The sequence below is a fragment of the Dipteris shenzhenensis genome, chromosome 10, assembly GCF_047967505.1.
Source record: "Dipteris shenzhenensis isolate YYH24624 ecotype China chromosome 10, Dip_SZ_1.0, whole genome shotgun sequence".
Classification (NCBI taxonomy): domain Eukaryota; kingdom Viridiplantae; phylum Streptophyta; class Polypodiopsida; order Gleicheniales; family Dipteridaceae; genus Dipteris; species Dipteris shenzhenensis.
Genome location: NC_141605.1, coordinates 15,825,114 through 15,844,802, shown reverse-complemented (window position 1 = coordinate 15,844,802; position 19,689 = coordinate 15,825,114). Strand labels below are relative to the sequence as shown.

The 19,689-nt window shown below is 40.1% G+C and overlaps 2 protein-coding genes across 2 annotated transcripts in view; both read right to left on the bottom strand.

Annotated features, from left to right (window-relative positions):
* Positions 1-1,923: 1,923 nt before the first annotated feature.
* On the bottom strand, positions 1,924-3,747 carry LOC147897463 (uncharacterized). The gene has a single exon (XM_087380426.1). The coding sequence runs from the start codon at positions 2,990-2,992 to the stop codon at positions 2,285-2,287; it is 708 nt and encodes a 235-aa protein (XP_087236552.1). The 5' UTR covers positions 2,993-3,747; the 3' UTR covers positions 1,924-2,284.
* A 1,908-nt stretch (positions 3,748-5,655) lies between these two features.
* The window catches only part of LOC147897462 (alpha/beta-Hydrolases superfamily protein), a 155,269-nt gene continuing 141,235 nt past the window's right edge, over positions 5,656-19,689 (bottom strand). The window contains exon 14 of the mRNA XM_087380634.1: positions 5,656-5,694. The gene's annotated coding sequence lies outside the window, so the exon portion shown is untranslated. The remainder of the gene's footprint in view (positions 5,695-19,689) is intronic.

The following is a 19,689-nucleotide window of genomic DNA, read 5'->3' as shown; positions in this document are numbered from 1 at the left end:
TGGACTATATGAAGGGCTAGGAAGGGCAAGGTGACTATTCCAAGTACAATTCTTGAGCCTTCTATTATGCGTGCTAATATGGTTGGAATCTTCATTACATGATGAATAAAAGAGAGGTCAAATGAAGAAAAGAGTGTGAAATGAGATTGAGGCTATTAAGGATTTCTAATAGTTGCAATGTTCAATACATCATGAAGAAAAGAGAGGTCAAATGAGATTGAGGATTTCTTGCAGTGCACGAGTGGGTATGCAAGAAGAAAGAGGATGGGGTTCCTATGTCGTATAGCATGGATGTTATAATTTTGGACATGGCAAGGAGCATGGTAGTGGGGGGATTTGAAGGTAATGTTATGGTTGTCCTAATGGCATTCATTGGCTTAAGAGAGAACATCAATTGCTAAATGCTAGCGACTAGCTATATGTTTTAAGATTGTGAATTATACTTACTAACCAATGTTTTAAGATTATGTTTAGAGAAAAACTTGAGAAATTCACAAGGAAAAAACTTGCAAATTTTCAAAACCCATCCAAAGCCACATGGTGTGCACACATTAAGAGTGTGTTGAAGGCATGTGTAGGTCTGAAAGGAAGTTGTAGGGTCGATAGCCCACCTAATGTTGTAGCACATGCCCACTTTGCACAAACTTCAATGGTGAAAGCGGCCAAGAAAAGGCACGATTCAAGCATAATCATATGGAGGAATAATCTATGGCTTTGGAAAGGCCATGTCCATACTACTTTTGCATCACTAGATCAATTGCCTCCGTGATCTAGGCCATTCAAAATGCAAATTAAATGGCTTATTAATACAATGTTTTCCAAAACCAATTTAATGCACATTCTCCCTCTTTTATGAGTTGTTAAGATATCAAATTCTAATGCCAAATTAAGAAAAGGAATTCACTTCATAATTTGTCCTTATGGGGTCATTTTTTAATTCAAAACTCCTCTATCTGGGTGACTTTCATGCATCTCAAACTTCTAGGATGGCAAACAAGGTTCCAAAATGTTGTCTTGTTGGAACCACAAAGTTACATACCCTAGGGTGTTAACTAAGCAATATGTAAGATAGCACATAGTTCTTGAACCCCTTGGGAGGACTTACACAAAATATACATACATAATTGGGTACTTAAACCCCCTTTTAATAAATGCACATGAATATAGTGAATGTAGTGAGTTATATATACTCTCACTTAGCCTAATGTTACATAGCTCCATTATAGCTCCTCAAAAAGAAAATTCAATGGCTAAGTGGAATAACTACATTGTATATGAAACCATCCTTTACTTGATGAAGTTATTGATGGCCAAATTTAAGACTGAATATCTCACACAAGTTTTGCTAAGAATTAAATGATTCCTTTGATTGTATTCTAGTATCCTATGGATTAAAAGCACTTGTTAACATTCTAGTATCCTATAGAGCTTAGAATAAAAGCTTCCATTTGAGGAGAGTTGAGAAAGTAATGCTTAGCTTGCCATGTTATAGTTTAAACCAAAATTATACATTGTGAATGGGTAAAAAGAATCTAACAATGCATGAACATAAGAGATGATTTATAAAGTTTCCTACGACCTTCTCAAGTGCATCATCAGTATGTACTAGCAGAACAAAGTTGCACTACACTATCCCCTATTTCAGTTTCTCAAACCCATTAAACTATCATGCAAGCAACATGTCACATTTTTTGAGAAAGATCCCAACAAGAAAAAGGAAAATTCCTTTGAGTTTCTCCACATCTTCCATCACTTTACAAAAAGTTATGCGGTTTTTCTCATTCTAAAGATAGGGATTGTGAGGCATTGAGAATTAAACAAAAGCCAAAGTTTGATTACACTGAAGGCACTCAAGTAGATTTATGTAGCCAATGTGAATCCTATTATATCCTAAACAATGTAAGAAGGCACCATAAAACAACATAACAAGACTTTCCAAGAGAAAGACCTTCACCTTTGTGCATGATAAAACAGAGACCTATTATAAAAAACTCAATCCCCATTGAGCACAGCTGACTAGAATGTGTTTGAGGGTCTCTCGAATGGAAGTATGATGAGGGAAGACCTAATGTGAAAGAGACATGGAGTGGGATTCCAAGAGTGCGAAGGGGGTCGAGAGAATGCAAGAAGAGGGGCATATTTCTTGGTAGAGTTGCAAAACAAGGATAGAATTCCTAGAAGTTTCCTTGGTATGCGACGAACACCACCAAGTGATTTTGCTAAAAGTCAAAACCACCCAAGTGGAGAATAAGGGTCACTGATGTTGCTATTGCTGTTGTTGCTGCTAGAGTCGGTGATCCTTAAAGGTTGTTCGTGTTGCTGGCGGTGTGGTTGGGGATGGTGGTGAGGATGAAGGGAGGCGATGGAGGTCGTGGAGGACACGAAGGAAGGTGAGGTGGATGAGGTGGTGGAGGGGAGGGTCATTGAGGCCAAGGTAGCAGTAGAGGAGGCATTCCAAGGTACCGAGGTCCCAAAGACCATTACCAACGATCATTTCGACCATGGAGGTCCAGAGCTCTTGGTGAGGGTCATGTGCAAGAGAGACAAGGGCACTACTAGTGCCTACGATGTGGCAAAGGCACTCAGGAAGCTCAACAAACGCATCATCATCATCATCTTCTTCTTCTTCTTCTTCTGGTTTTCTCGTCAACTTCTTTCGCCATCGCCAGCTGCTCCTCCTCCTCCTCTTCCCTCCCTGCTCCCTCTCCTCTTCCATCCACTCGCTCTTCCTCTTCTTCATTATCAACGATCCTTGCTCTTCCTCTTCCTCGCTGTTTAATTCCAATCCTTCCGAGCTTTCCCTCGTCGTCGTCGTTGCTGTTGTTGAGCCCCTCCAGCTTCCCCCCACCCCCGGCTTCCAGGAGAAGATCATCCCCCCCCGGAAGAACGGTAGCTTCTTCGGTGGCGCCTCCCCCGCTGACGCCAGCTTCAGCTTCGTCATCCACGACGGCATCAGTATCCCGTGAAGCAGCCTCTGCAGCAGCTTGCCCATTGTTTTGGCACGTTGGGCAAATCACAGGGCTGCGCCGAACTAGCTAGCTAAATGAAAAGCTACGGGGGCGGCGGTGGTTTGAGTAGCAAAGATCTGGCGGCAGCAACTAAGAGCGAAGCTGGAAGCAGCAAGTGAGAAGCGCGTTTGTCGAGCAGCTTCGAGCTTGCAGCAAAGACTTTGCGGAAGCTGCAACTTCAGAATGCCTGCGATGATCTATGCAGCTGCGAGCGCAAACTTCAGGCAGTGCGGAGTGGCTGCCAGTCCAAACTTCTGGCTGTGCAACGGCGGTGCGAGTGCAAACTTCAGATTGTGTTTGCTTGCAAGAGCCCCTACTTGATCGATTGCAACCTCAAGATCCATCCTATCATCTGCTACATGAAGCTGAGCAGCATCTTCTTCTTCCTCTCGAAGCGAAGCAAACATCGAACTCAACAGCCAATGACCTCCTGAGATCATCTTTTCCTCTCACTTTTGCTTGTGGTATCTACCTTTCCATGCTACCTCTTCTCCCTCGATATTGCTTTGAATAGCGCTTCCCTTCAATCTTGCTTGAAAATGCTCCACAGCATCTTCAGATTGAAGCATATGTCGAATTTTGCCGCAACCCACCCTCTGTGATCATCTTCTCGTTCACTCTTGCAATGGTTTCTTGCTTTCCATGCTATTGGCTGTCCCTTGATGCCTCTGCAGCCATTTCCTAGCATTTGCAGAGATCTCTCTCTCCCCACCCGGCCCTCTCTCTCTCCCTCCCTCCCTCTCCCCTCCGCTTCCTCTCACTCAGTGCGTGCCTACATTCTATCCTCGATCTCGCCTCTTTATCTCTAAAGTGCAGCTTTAAGTCGCACAACGGAGAAGACGTCCTGTAATGCCTTTGCTTTATCAGCAGCATCCACGATTCGTGTCCTCTTTTTCCAGATACCCTGTCTCCCTCTTTCTACTTCAGCGTAGTGCGTCCATCCCAAGTAAGCCACTCGTCCTATCAAAGCAGCGACCGTGATGCCTCTGTGACTCTGTCTCGAATCACTCATTCTTAATTTACACTCCACTCTTGCAAACCGATCAGGTTTGGCCACCTCTACATGAAGTGTAGAGTTTGGAGCGTGCTTGGTGGGCGCGACCAGAGAAGCATCATTCAAAGTGGTTAGGCAGCCACGAGCATCAAATTTGTGTAATGCCGACGTTTATTTTGTGTTTTTTAGTCTTTTTCACGACAGATCTACGCCTTTGACGGTGTTGCGTATACATTTAGCGAGGTGTTTCCCATCATCTTTTGAAATACCTCACGATGCACGCGCACCTTGGCTCGTATCAAAAATGGGCTCAGTGATGGCTCAACTGATAGGAAATCGGGACCCATTTTTGATACTGCTGGCTGGGTCATTGGCCCTTTAGAAGCCGCAGGTTGCGGACGTACGTTGAAATAAAAGTAAGGAACGAGTTTTGGTCGCAACCTGCGCCGGATCCCAGCTCCTTCCACTCCGAATTGCTCATCTCAGGAGCAACCCATTAAATCCCACCGATAGACACGAACATTCAACGCAAGTCCAATCTATCTCCATCGACGTCAAATACATCAATGAGGCCCTGCGGGGCCTCGCTAGGATTTCTTTCTATCCCCACTTGTACAAGGTGATAGACCCACAATGCCCTCTCGTTTTCGGATTTGAAAGGGCGCCCACTGTGGCACCTACCGATTCACCGACGATGCGTGGGCCTCTGCGTCTGTTGCAAGCAAGAAGTCGGAATCCGATGCGTTCGAGGACAAGGCCCGGCAATGGAAACGGACATTTATGGGCATTGGATTTGCACGGGTTCCCAAGCCGTAATAAAGATCTTCATGTGAATAGATCAGCCTCCAATGACATCCATGATGAAAAACTTCGCTTTGAAGTGAGTCGCACATCAACACATCTGCTCAGCCACGCTTCTTCAAGGCATCCCTAAATTGGTAGACTCCAATGCCCTTCAAAGACCTTTCTCGAGAAGGCCTAGAGACAAATGAACCTTGAAACATCAAAAATGTAAATCAAAGGAGGTAATAAATGGAGAGAGATTGAATGACAATAAAAACAAGGGGCCCTAAGTCTTGAATGTTCATTGCCAAACTCGTCTCAAAGCCATTAGTGCACTTAACTCCCACTTGATGAGCCAATCAAAGCATCACACCTAATTTAGAAGCAAAATAATCCTAAAAATTTTGAATTTTTTCTTTACAAAATGAGAAAGATTGCTAAGGCTACTCAGAGGGCAGGCCAAAAGAAGTGCCAACTTGAAAAACAATTCTTAAAAATGGGCTAAAACATCTTAACTAATAGAGAACTTATAACTTACCCTTCAAAATGAAATTTTAGGTCTAAAACATCTTACTAAAGGATGACTTCTAAAACATTTTAACTAGAGGATAACTTCTAACTTACCCTTCGAAATGAAATTTTACGCTATGCTTCAAATTTGAGGCCTTCTTGAGGTTGAGGCTAAGGCTAGAGTTCTATATATGTGACATTTGAGGTTTATCTGAGACATCTTGATCATCCTAATATCAATTTAGTACCTTTATTTGTGGTTAATTTATAGCCTATCCTTGGATACATATATGGGTCACCTTGGGACATCTAGTATAAGCCATATATCCACATTTCTAGAAAATTAGACACCATGCATGGCCAAAAACAGGGAAATGTGCATGCCCCAATCCACATGACCTATGCAAGCATATGGAGATTACAAAAAGTAAGGTTTGTGAGAACCTAAAAATTGTTTAAATGAAGTCTTTTTAGTGTTTTATCACCACCAGGTAAACAATATATATGGTAAATCCACACATCTCACATTTCTACACATAGCATGCATGGCCCAAAAAGAAGAAATAAACTTTTCTATTCACATAGACGATGTTTGAGCCACACAACTCTTTACAAGTGCATTGAATGCAAACAAATGAAGGCATTATCACTATTACATACACATGGCACATATGGTAGAAACCAAGTTTTTGAGAGGATCCAACCAAGATGTTCGACAGCTAGAGATGCCTTTGGAAGGCAAGGATTAGAGTTGGAAGGGTAAGGCACCTCCGACTCAATGCTCAAATTCTTCTGCCCACTCCCCTTCCCTCATAATGATTTTTCTTACTTTCTAACCCAATAATAGAAGTTTTTTATATAGAATGGCTTGAAGAAGCTTGCTCTCATTCTCTGGAATTTGGGGAGCATTGACTCGTACTCCTTGGCAAGTTGAGTTATTAAATCATGTTGCAAGTTGAATGTTGGGATAGCATTATATTTCTGTGCTCGTCTCGTCCATTCTCATTCTCGAGAAGGCTTTCCTTTTCCATTGCTAAATTGCATCCCACATTTCTAGACACTTATGAACCATGCAAGGAACAAATGAGGAAATATGCATGTTCGACCATACAAGTTTTCTTTTACTCGCACAAAATTCACCATGTAACACATGCAAATGAAGGCATTTGCAAAGTTTTGTCACCATCGATATACACATACATGTGATGCAAAGACATACACCGTGCAATTTTAGACACTTACGCACCATGCATGTTCCTAAATGAGGAAATGTGCATGCCAACGATAAATAGATGTTATGTACACCATACAAACAATGTCCAACCCACAAAAAGCTTTGGAAGTATATGAACCTCGATGAAATAAAGGCCTCTGTAAAGTTTTTGAAATACACATGTATGTGTATATCGATGGTGACAAAACTTTGCAAATGAAGGCATTTGCAAAGTTTTGTCACCATCGATATACACATACATGTGATGCAAAGACATACACTGTGCAATTTTAGACACTTACGCACCATGCATGTTCCTAAATGAGGAAATGTGCATGCCCAACGATAAATAGATGTTATGTACACCATACACACAATGTCCAACCCACAAAAAGCTTTGGAAGTATATGAACCTCGATGAAATAAAGGCCTCTGTAAAGTTTTCAACAATAGGAATGATGCCAAATCCATACTAACATTTACAAGCACACTCAAATAAAATATTTCACAAAATTTTGTCACCATGTAAACACACACACCATGGTATAAGGCATATATCCCACATTTCTACAAGCTTATATACTATGCATGACCCAAGATGCAATAATATGCAAGTCTATTGCAAATCTCATAAAGTTGTTTCCTTGTATATCTTTTTGGGAGACTTTTCAAGGCTTTGGTTCATACCATAAATCTATGAATGTTGTAGCAACTCCCTTCTCATCCCTTGCTACTTGAGCAACTTTTACCACCCAAATTGGGCCACCTTAGTCATCCAGATCAAATCCCCAAACTGTAATAAATCTTTCATCAAATGGTACAAACTCTGGCAAGCGGCTTGTCACCCTTCCTAAAATCTGTGAGGTAAAAGACATTGCTAATCTTGTTCAATATCTGTTTCATCGTATTTCTATCTAATTCAAATCCTCAAGATTCATCTCATTTTGGCCAAAAAGATTCACAATAGTCAATGCTCATTAAATTTCTCTTGTCCTTTTAGATATTTAACAAGTTTTTCATTTGATTGGATTACATCTATACTTTTACTTGACTGCTAAAGATATTACTTCCAATATGTGAAATAAAGGCTCGCAAGCCTTTCATTTCATCTATGTCAAGTTCTTGTTTTTTGTGAGACCAAATCTAGCTTCCTCCAATGGATATAATCATTGTGATAAACCATATAGCTCACTCCATAAATGCTCTCCATCCACTGAATAAGTGCTTTCATAGAATAGCTAGAGTATTGCCATGCATGCTAAACCAAAAGTAGTGTGGATTTGTATTCCTTATTAGTGCATCATCTCCTTCTCTAAATTGTGTTAGACCATAAATGTTTGCTCTCCACTAGTCCCATGGCAACTCATCATATTATTAACCCAATTTGTTCTAGCCATAATTGATTGTCTAGCAACCCAATATGTAAAGAAACCTGGAAATCATGAAACACAAACATAAAATCAAGTGCTAACCTCTTAGTCTACCTAGACGTGATGCATGCATCAAAATCCAACTCATCAGACATGTGAAGAGAAGATGTCGCTCTAGTGTCAATGTCACCTTGCAAGGGCTACATCACAAATTGGATGGACATCTTCTTCTCCATCATTTTGCCCCTAATCTTTGAGCAAATGACACATAATCTTGATGCTAGAAGTGAGGCTTTCTGATTGCATATGCTAAAGTAGTGTGGAAAATTTTGCATTCAATGAGTAAATGATAGAGAATTGCATGGTGATCCCAAACTAGTGACTTCACAGATGCAAAGACATGATTGTTGCATTGTCCTCTTGTAGGCTAGATATCTTCTCTTACTAGACTGATTAAATCGACCCAACTAACTATACTATCAGTTAACCCATGACTCTACATATGGTTTTGTTCATATGTTCACTCAAGCTTGCCTCCATCTGTGTATTATATCCAAAATAAGAGAGCTCTGCATTCTATATTACTCTAGTTGCAAGAGTTGTTCCATCTTATGACATAGTGAATCTTTAGGCTTGGGACTATATACATCCATGGGTATTGTATCTTCAAGAGCATACACGGGGGGGTAATAGATGGGGGTGAGATTTTTAAGTGAGCCAATGATGGAGGATCTCAAGGGGTCAACGCATGTGGGCTTAGTGGTGGAGGTACTACTTCTGTGATTGTCTTCCGAGTAGTTTAGGAGGCAAACATGGATGGAAGGGAGTAAGAGGATAGGGGAATTCAAAAAAGATCATTCAAAATCCAACGTGATTTCTACCATTATTAAGGTATAGTCATGCTTCTTGCCTTCTTCACGTTCTTCTTTAGCCACCCTTGTTGCTACTTCATCCTCATCTTCTTTGACAAAAACAACTTACATGGCAAGAGAGGGTTTGACAATGATGGAAAGATGCCATGTCATGTCTAGACAAGGTGGATTTTTGGTGCTACTTAGCCAATTTAGACTATGCAAGCATGGAGGTGGAGTATGTAGGCTTTTACAATTTTGAAAGCAGAAAGAGCTAAAAGCAAAGGTTGTTGTGCAATCATAGCTACTTGTCCATATGTTCTAGTTGATGTTCGCTACTTTCTTGGTATCTTGGGCATTGTGTAGTGTGGTTAGTTTTTGATTCATAAACATATATGAAGCCCAAGATACCAAGATTCATAAACACCTTGTCTTCCCCCTGTCTCCCTGGCTAATGTAAGAGTATATGATGTTAGCCACCACCATCATTGATGACGGTGCACTACACTGCACCATCATCAATGATGGCCTTGGTTTTCATATTCTAGCTCTATACTTTGTGAGGAGGTTCTAACAAGATATTGTGTGTGATGGCCTTGGTTTTCATATTCTAGTCCTATTACTTTGTGAGGAGATGTCTGGCTACAAAATAGGGTTCATTTCGTCCCCAGCGATTGTGTAAACAATGATCATAGCATTGATTTGCAAAGTTTTTTGTAGAGAATATGAGTCATGATGCGATCCCAAGAAAGTTTCATTAGCATTGGCCATTTCCACTCCACCCTAGCTGAAGCACTTATGTTGGTTCTTGGATGAGCATTTGCAAGCGAGTAGCAATCTGGTAGATCTATGAGGTGTATGTTGCATAGTTTTATTGCAAGCTAGATTTCTCAAACTATTTTTGTTTTGTTTTAAGATATCTATACTCTATTTAGGGAACCAATATTTGGCTCTCAATTGAGGACCCTTTGACCCTTTTTTTAATGCTAGTGCAAACTTTGCATTTTAGCCACATTTAGAGAATAGCATAACATCAGTTACTCATGCCCTTTTTCTTTAGCACCAATAGCCTTATTTTAGCTACATTTAGAGAATAGCATAACATGAGTTACTCATGCCCTTTTTCTTTAGCACCAATAGCCTTATGTTAGCTCACAAAAGCATTGGTGGAACAAAATAAGTACAAATCTTTTGTTACCCTTACTATATTTGAGGTTGGCCGTTTGAAAAATAGAATCAAAGTAAGAGACATTAACCTTGGCCAGTGCTAAACTGGCTAATTGAGATCTTTCGTGTGGATGTCTTGGTTGTCTCTCATTCTAATACATTATGCACTTTATGCTAGGAGGACAAGACATAAGTTAACCTTATGTAGGAAGTAAGAGAATATGGCAGTTGTTTTATGATCTGTATTTTTCATGTTCTCCTCAAGAACCAATGAAAACCTAACCGTAATGTGGTTTCTAATAGGTTTCTCTATTGGCAGGTTGCGAACATGCATCTTCTGTGTTTGTTATAATTCAAGTTATGAATGCAGAAGGGGGTTGATGGCTAGGTCCTTGGGTTTATTGTCGGGTTTCAACAAGAGAAAAGAGTGCGAGGTGTATGTGAGAGCATGTTGAGATTGGGGCTAAAACTGAGAAATAAAATTTGAGTGTTCTATGTGCATTGCTTTGTATTGCATGAGATGTAGAAAGTATAGCCTTTAATCATGCACTGAGTTAGGGTGTCTATACATTGAATTCAGGGTATCTATACATTGAATTTAGTGCTTTTTTTCAACATAATTATTATGACTAATTGTGCCATGTATACCAACATCGTTCAAGGTAGGTGTTTATTGATAAAGCCCAAAATACCCCTCCCTATCCCCAAAACTAACTTTATTTAGTCATTGCTTTTGCTTAGGCATGAGTTAAATAGAGAGGCTTGTTATGTGAAGATCCTCTTCTTCAAGAAATTGTGGCAAACTGCTAATGCTCGTTCTTTTTCTTGCTCCTCTCTATACATAGGAATGTGACTCCTTTTATTACTATGAACACTAGGGCTATTGATGGTCTTTTGCCCTCATCCCTTAGTTGCCCAACACTCGAGTGCTTAAAGTGCATGTGCTACTAAGGTGCTCTTTCTTGCACTTCTCAAATGTTTAACATCCTAACGGTGCTTGGTTTCAAGGAAATAATCACCTACTACTGGAGTTACTGCAAGCATGGATAGATCCATATGGAGACGAGGGAATGAGCACATAATAAAAATCTAGAGAAAGGGAAAGAGTGTGTAGCAATGATAACTCACCAAAAGATGGGTCCGTTGCCTGTTATGACAACAATAGCTGCAACACAGGTCTAGCTCTGTGAATGGATGGGTACTTACAATCAATCACTCCCACTTGTGACCTTGCCAATGAGTGATGCCATTGGGCCATTCACCAATTCGCATGCATGATGTAGAGGTCAATCTTTATTGTGGCCATTTGGCATATTCCAATGCCATGCAGATGCTTTTGGGAGCTCCTTTCACACTTATGTTTTTCTCTATTTCAACAAGATACCTATAAGAAGAGTTTGCCTATAGTGATAATGTTGGGACCCCAAAACTTGTATTTTGTTGGCAGAAAGGGACATATTTGTTCCAAGTCTTTTCTTGGATGGATCTTGACACTATTACCTTCAAATTTTGACACTAACGAGACTGTGGGAGCCTCAATTTTTAGATGATAGGTAATGATGTGGATCTATCATCGGCTTCATGATTTCATGCCATTCCCAGTAGTAATAAGGCAACATTGCCATTTCTTCATTCAGTTTCACCCCTTAGGTTTTTATTTCTTGGAGCCTAACCACACAACCAACGTGGATGATTTGTAATATCTAACCACATAGGGGTTTAGACTACATCATTAGCCAAGACTACGTAGGGTTGGATCATTAGTTGGTTCCATAGATCAACCATGATAAACTAACCATTTTGGAAGGACTAGCTACCTAGCTAGAGGATCCATAGAGTGACCATCTTGTAATGGAATACTTTCCACGTGTACATTATGATGACTCTGAAGTATCTACCATGCTCCACAACTTGATGAGGTGGCACCTAGAAGGGCTTACTCAATTGAGTTCACCTACCCGATATTGTGGGGCTCCCTCTTTCTAGGAGTTAGAACCTTGACTATAGAAGCTTCCATAGAGCTAGCTCAACTGGATGCTACCTGTTGGTAGTAATAGAAATATTTTGTTCCTTTTTTTTGCTTTGTCTGTACCAAGTAGCTTATTAGGAATTCGATGCTTGTTTTAAAAAATATTGCATATGTTATTTTTAAATAGAGAATCATTAACCTCCATTATTTCCACTACAATTTATATTGGTAACAACATGATAAATTTATTGAAAGTGGTAGGACATTGGGCACTTGATACATTGGTAGGACATTAGGCACGTAATACTCTTTGTTGCTTGACGTCATGGGCTTCATGCTTAGCGTTACTCTTTTGTCATATTAAGATGAGCTATTAAGTACCAACATGATTGCTTTTATACTCTCCAATGTTTGGCATGCTCGACACTCCCCATAGGGGTGACTTGTTCAAGACAACCAAATGGAATCCTTAATTTGAAGATAACCTTTTGCCTCAATTACTAAAAATGGATACTCATTGACAGCTCCAAAGAGGTCGTGGTGGATGGCAAAGAGGCCAAAATGCAAACAGCAATGTTGAATGCTACTATTGTGGTAAAATGGGTCATATGGCTAAAGACTGCTATAAAAAGTAGAATGACATCATGAATGGAAAATTGCAGCAAGGGAATTATGCATCTTCTAGTAGATAGGGTGATGACAGAAATGAGCATCTGTTTATGGTGCAGCACATGACCAATTCTATGACAAGTGCAGAACCTGGGATTGTAAAATGGGAGTTAAGGTTGCCAACATGGGGGTCTTCCCACAGTATAAGTCAGTGATATGCATGGAGATGAAAACAATTTTTAGTTCTTGTTGTGAGTTGCGTCATGTCAACTGGCTTCTCCTTGCTATAGACAAATTAAGAAGTCTTAGCATTGTGACGATTTGGACAATTTCACCTAGAGGATGATGCAACATGATGGTTGTCTCTATAATGTACCTAGTATTCTATCTATCTAGCACTCTTTGAGATGAAGAATGGTTAGTCTTTGTGAAAGGTTCTTCATCACCGTTAAGGCTGCCCTAATGGTATGGGGGACAAACCTTAAGTAATTCATCATCTAATTTTGCTGAGCTAGATGAACACTATTTTATTGCATGTTGTAACATTGTAGTTGTGATTGGTCACAAGCATTGAACAATGCTAGATCTTGTGAATAGAGCTTATGGCATTGGAATATTTATGCCTTCATAATAAAATCATATATTATGGCATTGGAATATGCCTTCATAATTATATGTACTCAATCATCTTTGGCTGATGCATTGTGATATGCTTGCTATATGCTTTCGATGAGTGTGAAAAATCTATAAAGAACTCGTTTTCCATCCATTGTGCATTGAGAAGAACAATCTCAACCTCATGTGACTGTACATATTGTTGAGCTCCTTCGACATGTGAATAACTGGCCATCCTCTCAAGAAGAAATGACAAGATCAACAACACACATGGGCTCTCACACTCTAACTTTGTGTAGGCCATGGCCGGTCGCTCATTGTTGGAAAGTAGCCCTGCTATGTTGATGACCCTAGTATGCAAACTAATTTGCTATGCAAGCCTCCTAGAAGTATCTAGCAAGAGACATACAAGTACTAAGATATCCATATACGGGGGAAATAGCATTCCATCATGTAAGTGATCCCCTCCAAAGGAAGCCTAACATTGTCAAGAGCCACACACAATGCAATAACACCAAAACTAAGCACATAGCCATGTAGCACGCAACAAAAACATAGCTGCACCAACCACACAACTACACAAAGCCATGCAACATGCAAGTAGAACACAACTAGTACAAGCCAAAAAATCCATGCACCCACACATAGTCAAGCATGAAACAAAGGCACATACTGTTGAGAGATGTGGTGCCATGAGCACATAATTAAAGGCTAAGGTATGGTATAGAAGAGAATCAAAGTAGCCACCCTAGGATCTGGACTACATGATGTGGAGATGTAGATTGAGGATATCCACAAGGAGAGATGTGGATGAGAGGATCCCACATGGTTTGACTATTCTAAAGGCTCTCTCTATATAAGAGGCCTATCATGTATTGTTGATATAGCACATTGGAATAGATTGAGTGTTTCATACTTCTTGTCTCTCTTCCCATGGCTTTTCGTATTTGGTTTGATCCTCCATGATCTTTATGCTCATTAAGTGATAAATTAGGCTAGTACGATCTGCACTTTATCATGGTATCAAAGCCTAGGTCATCTCCTAGATTAGTGGTAGGCTTGCCTTAGGAGCACATGTTTTCTTTTAGATTAGTTTTAAGTTCTTCAAAGTCTTGAGAGATTTCTGTTGAAAGATTTGTCTTCTCATGAAAAAGAGATTTAGGTCCATTCTCTTTTGAGTGAAATTTCTGGTGAGAGAGTGGAGCTAGAGTTTTTCTATAGGCCATGATCCAATAGATATGCAACTTCTTCTCACGGGATTCAAAGCTGGCATAAGAGTGCAAAGCGCAGTCTAAGAATCTCATTGCTCATAAAGCAAGTATCTTCTGCGGATCACTACCAAGGCTCGAGGAGTTGGCTTTGAGTGGTCTCTTGGAAATTGATTATGAACTTACGGCAAGCTATAAAACTATGTGAGCCCTCGGCGAGCTACAAGTGCTTCACATTTTGTGGTAGTTTCTGATTTCTATGCAGACACAACCCAGAGAGTTTAATAGGAGAGCAGGTTCCCCAGGTGGCTCCAACGCGCTGAAATGAGAAAGAGGTCTCCAACCTTCTCAAGCCGCTCCAAAGCCACCTCCGAAGGGAAGAACCGGCTCTGCAACGAGCTCCTACACACAAGCTTCTTCAACAAGCAGTGCTCTTGAGCATACATGGGTTCCAGCAACAATACTCATGGCCGAGCCCCTTTGTAGCAAAAGATAGAGCTCTTCATCTTCGATCCAATGCCTTCATGCTATAGGCTACCAACCGCTCCATATCTACACAAGACAGAGGCGACTCCTCCATCCACTCCAAGCAGTCCTGCTCCTCCAAGCTCCTTCATGCTTAATGACTCCTGCACTACCGCAACCTATAGCGCTCATGATGCCTATCTACTAGCACGAGCCTCTCCAATGATGGGTTCCCACAGCTCCAAGCGCAAAGCACATGGGATGCAGCCTCCAACTCCCACAGCTCTGCCTCTACGTCCAAACTACCTACAAGGCATTGCTTGCCTCTCCAACGAAGGCTTCCATAGCTCGAGCCTTCTCTCAACAGAGGCTCCTCCACTAATACACCGGGCCGCCATAGCTCTCCAATTCTCTCCACTGCATGCCATCGGCCGTCGTCAAAGCTCCCACAGAGCAAGCTTCAAAGTTTATCTTTTCAAGAGTTGAATCTTAGGACACGTGGCAGCTCCATGGAAGAGGCACGTGGTAGGACTAAACCGTGGTTAATTTTAGGTTTAGTTTAATGATGTTTGGTCGAAGTTGTGCCACGTGGCAGATAAGACTTAATCATGGTCTAGTTAACTTAATCCACCATGGTTAGAGTTAGGGTTGGTTAACTGCCACATAAGCACGCACAGTCACCATAGTGCCACCTAAGCACAAAGTCCCTTGCTAAGCACAGTAAGGAATTCAGCATGTGAATCCCTGTGACACATCATCAAAGCCCCTCTTCTTCACAAAAAAAAAAAAAATCGACAAGCCGTAACTTCCAATCCAAGAAGAATTTGCACACGCTCCAAAAAAGGAAAAGTGATCGTCTTTTCGAGCTCTACGCGTCTATCAAGTCAGAATCATTGTTATCAATTAGACACTGCCAATATTAAAAGAAATTAATTGGTAAGGCCTTTGCAACAAATGACAAATCAAAGCATGATTGCACACATCATTGTCATAAGCATGCCAAAAGCACAAGTGCATGAGATGACCATAGCACAAAGCATGGCATCCACACATAAAGCATCAAGGCACATGGAAGAACAAAGCATCATGCATGAAGCTACACCAAGCAAAGAAGCAAATGCCATCATCATCAAGCCATGAGCCAAATGGTGACATCAATGGAATGTATTGAGAAATGAAAAACCTTGCCAACCTTGCTTATATTTTGTAAATCAAGCCTGACCACCTGAGAGTAGCTATGAAAGCACCCAGGGGAGGTATTGACATGTAGAAACCACACTTGACCACCTTAAGTAGCAATGCATGCACTAAGGGGAGGTGATGGAATGTAACTCACATCTAACCACCTTGCAGTAGCCAAAGGATCATGGCACCAAGGGGAGGTGTTGAGAGATGTGGTGCCATGAGCACATAATTAAAGGCTAAGGTATGGTATAGGAAAGAATCGAAGTAGCCACCCTAGGATGTGGACTACATGATGTGGAGATGTGGATTGAGGATATCCACAAGGAGAGATGTGGATGAGAGGATCCCACATGGTTTGACTATTCTAAAGGCTCTCTCTATATAAGAGGCCTATCATGTATTGTTGATATAGCACATTGGAATAGATTGAGTGTTTCATACTTCCTGTCTCTCTTCCAATGGTTTTTCGTATTTGGTTTGATCCTCCATGATATTTATGCTCATTAAGTGATAGATTAGGCTAGTACGATCCGCACTTTGTCACATATAACATAGACAAAGCACACCACAAGGCAAGTAAACATTCAACACAAGCAGCCCCATAGCACATTCATCACATAGGCAATGTCACATAGCAACACACGACACACAACACATACACACATGCACAACCAATTAGAGAACACATGAAAAGCACAGCAACCCAAATGTGAATCACATAATCAAAGGCAAGAAAACAAGAAGACAATGATGATGACACATGGCATGATAAATTGCAACATCACTACACATGCTAGATAAGAATTGACGTACTTCTGGGGTAAAATATAACCCTTGGTTAGCCCTATATTAGGTCAAGCTAGTTGATATTAAACCACCACTACTTAGTTACCACCTAATTTGGCTAGTTTCTCTAAGGTTCAAAGACCTACTTATGCAAAAAGTTAAACTCTAATGTCTATTCACATTCATACATAGCCAAAAAACACTCATTTTTACGCTAACTTTTATTATATTTAGCTCACTTTTGGGCATCATTACCAAGGGTCAAATCAATCACTAGTTTTAGGTACTTTTCATAGAAAAAGTTATTCATTTAAAGTCAAATTTGAGTACAGCCTTGACCAACCTCTTTAGCACATCCAATCCAAATTATTTGAAGATATCTTGAATATTTTTTATTGAAATCAAACCATCATTAAAGTGTGCACATTTTATACAACTTAATCTAGATTAAGGCATATTGCCATCCAACTATCATCAACATGCAACATCAACTTGGAATCTTTAGCAAAGCTCGACAAAAGCTATGGTACATAGAAATACAAAATAGAAACTATCATTTTTCTTCAAGAAAGATGGGAATATGTTGATAGCACTCTACCTTGACCAAAAAAATACGGTATATGGAAATACAGAATAGAAACTATCATTCAAGAAAGATGGATATGTTGATGGCAGTCTACCCAGACCAATATGTTGATGGCAGTCTACCCAAAAAGATGAAATATGTTCAAGAAAGATGGAATATATTGATGGCAATCTACTCAAACAATAGCTAATACACAGATTGATATTGCCATTACACAAGCACAACAAGACAAAAAGAACAAATGTGCATACCACTTGATCAAACAAAATGTGCAAGATGTAATTCTTGGACATTTGAACACAACCACAACATCAAAAGAAGCACAAGACATGAGTGCAACCTTGTATAAATCAAAATATCAAGAAATATGACAAGTATACAGTACAATATTGTCAAAAATTTCGGTAGTAGGAAACATAATGTAGCTTGATTATAGAAAGAAAGAATATGATCACGGAGGTTCAGAGCAAGAGAAAACTATGATGAACAAAATCAAAGGCATAATCACTATGCAAATTTGAAAGCATGGAAGAATATTCTTCATGTGAAGGTAGTTTTCATGTCAACAATGTAGTTTACAAAATGAAATCGTTGGAAAGATGAAGAATATAATCCACATTGTTGATAATACAGTAGAGCCTATTCAAGGAAAGCGCAAAGCACCTGTGGAAAATTATTCAACCAAGAAAGGATAGATACTCTATATTCTAAAGCTAACAAGATAGTCTCATTAGTCGAACAAATGGTAGAGAACAATTATAGAGTAATACTTAATAGAGTATTCCCTAACCATAAGGTCTCACTATGTGCAAAACTCCTGCAAAGAGATAAGCACTATGTCATCTGCATATAATAAGAGAGGGATCCATGTGTCAACTAGGCTCCCCCTGAAACCCCCAAAATTGTCAATCAAGCCTAAAATCTTATCAATATATAGGCCAAATAGAATCAATTGGGCAAGCAACCTTACTTCACCCTAATCATTCTAGAGATCTCATCTAGCAAGCCTCCTAGGACCCTAACCGTTTACTGATGGACTCGTATAGTGCAGTGATACTCCATGTCCTCTCTAATGGTACTTCCATATTCTATAATTCTCATAGGATGCAAGCTCGAAGCACCATGTCAAATGCCTTATGAAAGTCCACAAGGCAACAATATGTCTTCTTTCTATGTGCCCTACCCTTCTCAATGATGGCCCAGGGTCGGAAGATGTGATCCAATGTAGAGTAGGCTCTCCTAAAAACCTACCTACCTTGGGGCTCATCCGCCATGAATCTCTACTAAATAATTATATTACACCTATAAGACGGATCCATATGGTTTGGCCAATGTGTGACCAATCACTTATTAACATCCAAAGGGTCACCCATCTTGAGGATAAAAGTGATAGTGTTGATCAACCATTAGTGTTTTATTAGGGCAAAGTTTGTTCATTTGGGTTTGGGACAAAAAGCTAGGAAACCATCGCATTCTTTTTTTTGGAGAAAAATAGCCAAACTTTGAAAACCTGTACCTTTTGATTGACAAATCTAAATGGAAGCATATAGCTTATCAAATCAAGTGGCAAGAAACGATTTAGATATTTATCATGTTTTTGGCACCATTTAATAAAGTTACATGCATTACAATAATAATTTTATGAAGCTATGTCAAAAATTCTCCACCAACTTTATAGCTCAGTCGCTCATTTCAAGCTATCACTTCTCAGAGTGAGGATGGTAGGATAGCCCCCTTAGGTGCTCCCTTTTCAAGGAGGGTTTGCAGTTTTTAAAAATACACAATGGACCATGTGTGGCGGAAATCCTCAAGTAAGACATGGTTCAACATGTGGGCCAAAGAGGAGCCAAGTTCCTCACTGCATGTGATGTGCTTGGCCACAAGTCCCTCATGGTCCGAAGTTGAAATCATTGAATAGCAATGAGCACCATCACTGTAATGAAAAATATAGATGTGATGGGTCAAGTATCCTGAGGAGAAAGCAAATTGTTCTTTAACTTTTGTCACATGCTCCCACTATCTTATCACACCCTACATGCATTCAACAAGTTGTCCTCACCTTCCACATCATATCCACTTGTCTCGTACCCTTTATCTTTTCTAGCATAGCATTTCAACAATAGCTTAACATTCCATAGTTGTGGTTCAAGATAGGTTCAATATCTTTCCTTTTTGAGTCTCTCCCAAGCTTAGTATGCTTGGCATGCACTCTTCTCCTCCTTTTTCTTTGCCCTCATCTCAATAGCTATCCCCTAGGGTTCCATCTTTCACCCAATGTTCCATCGTTCATTTATGTTTCTTTCCTTTGTCAAAGAGTTGGTTGAAAACATGGCAAAAAGTTACTCGCAAATTCTTGAGTATTTCCTTACC

Excerpts from the sequence above, each read along its gene's own strand:
- LOC147897463 (XM_087380426.1), bottom strand. The coding sequence starts at position 2,992 with ATGGGCAAGCTGCTGCAGAGGCTGCTTCACGGGATACTGATGCCGTCG.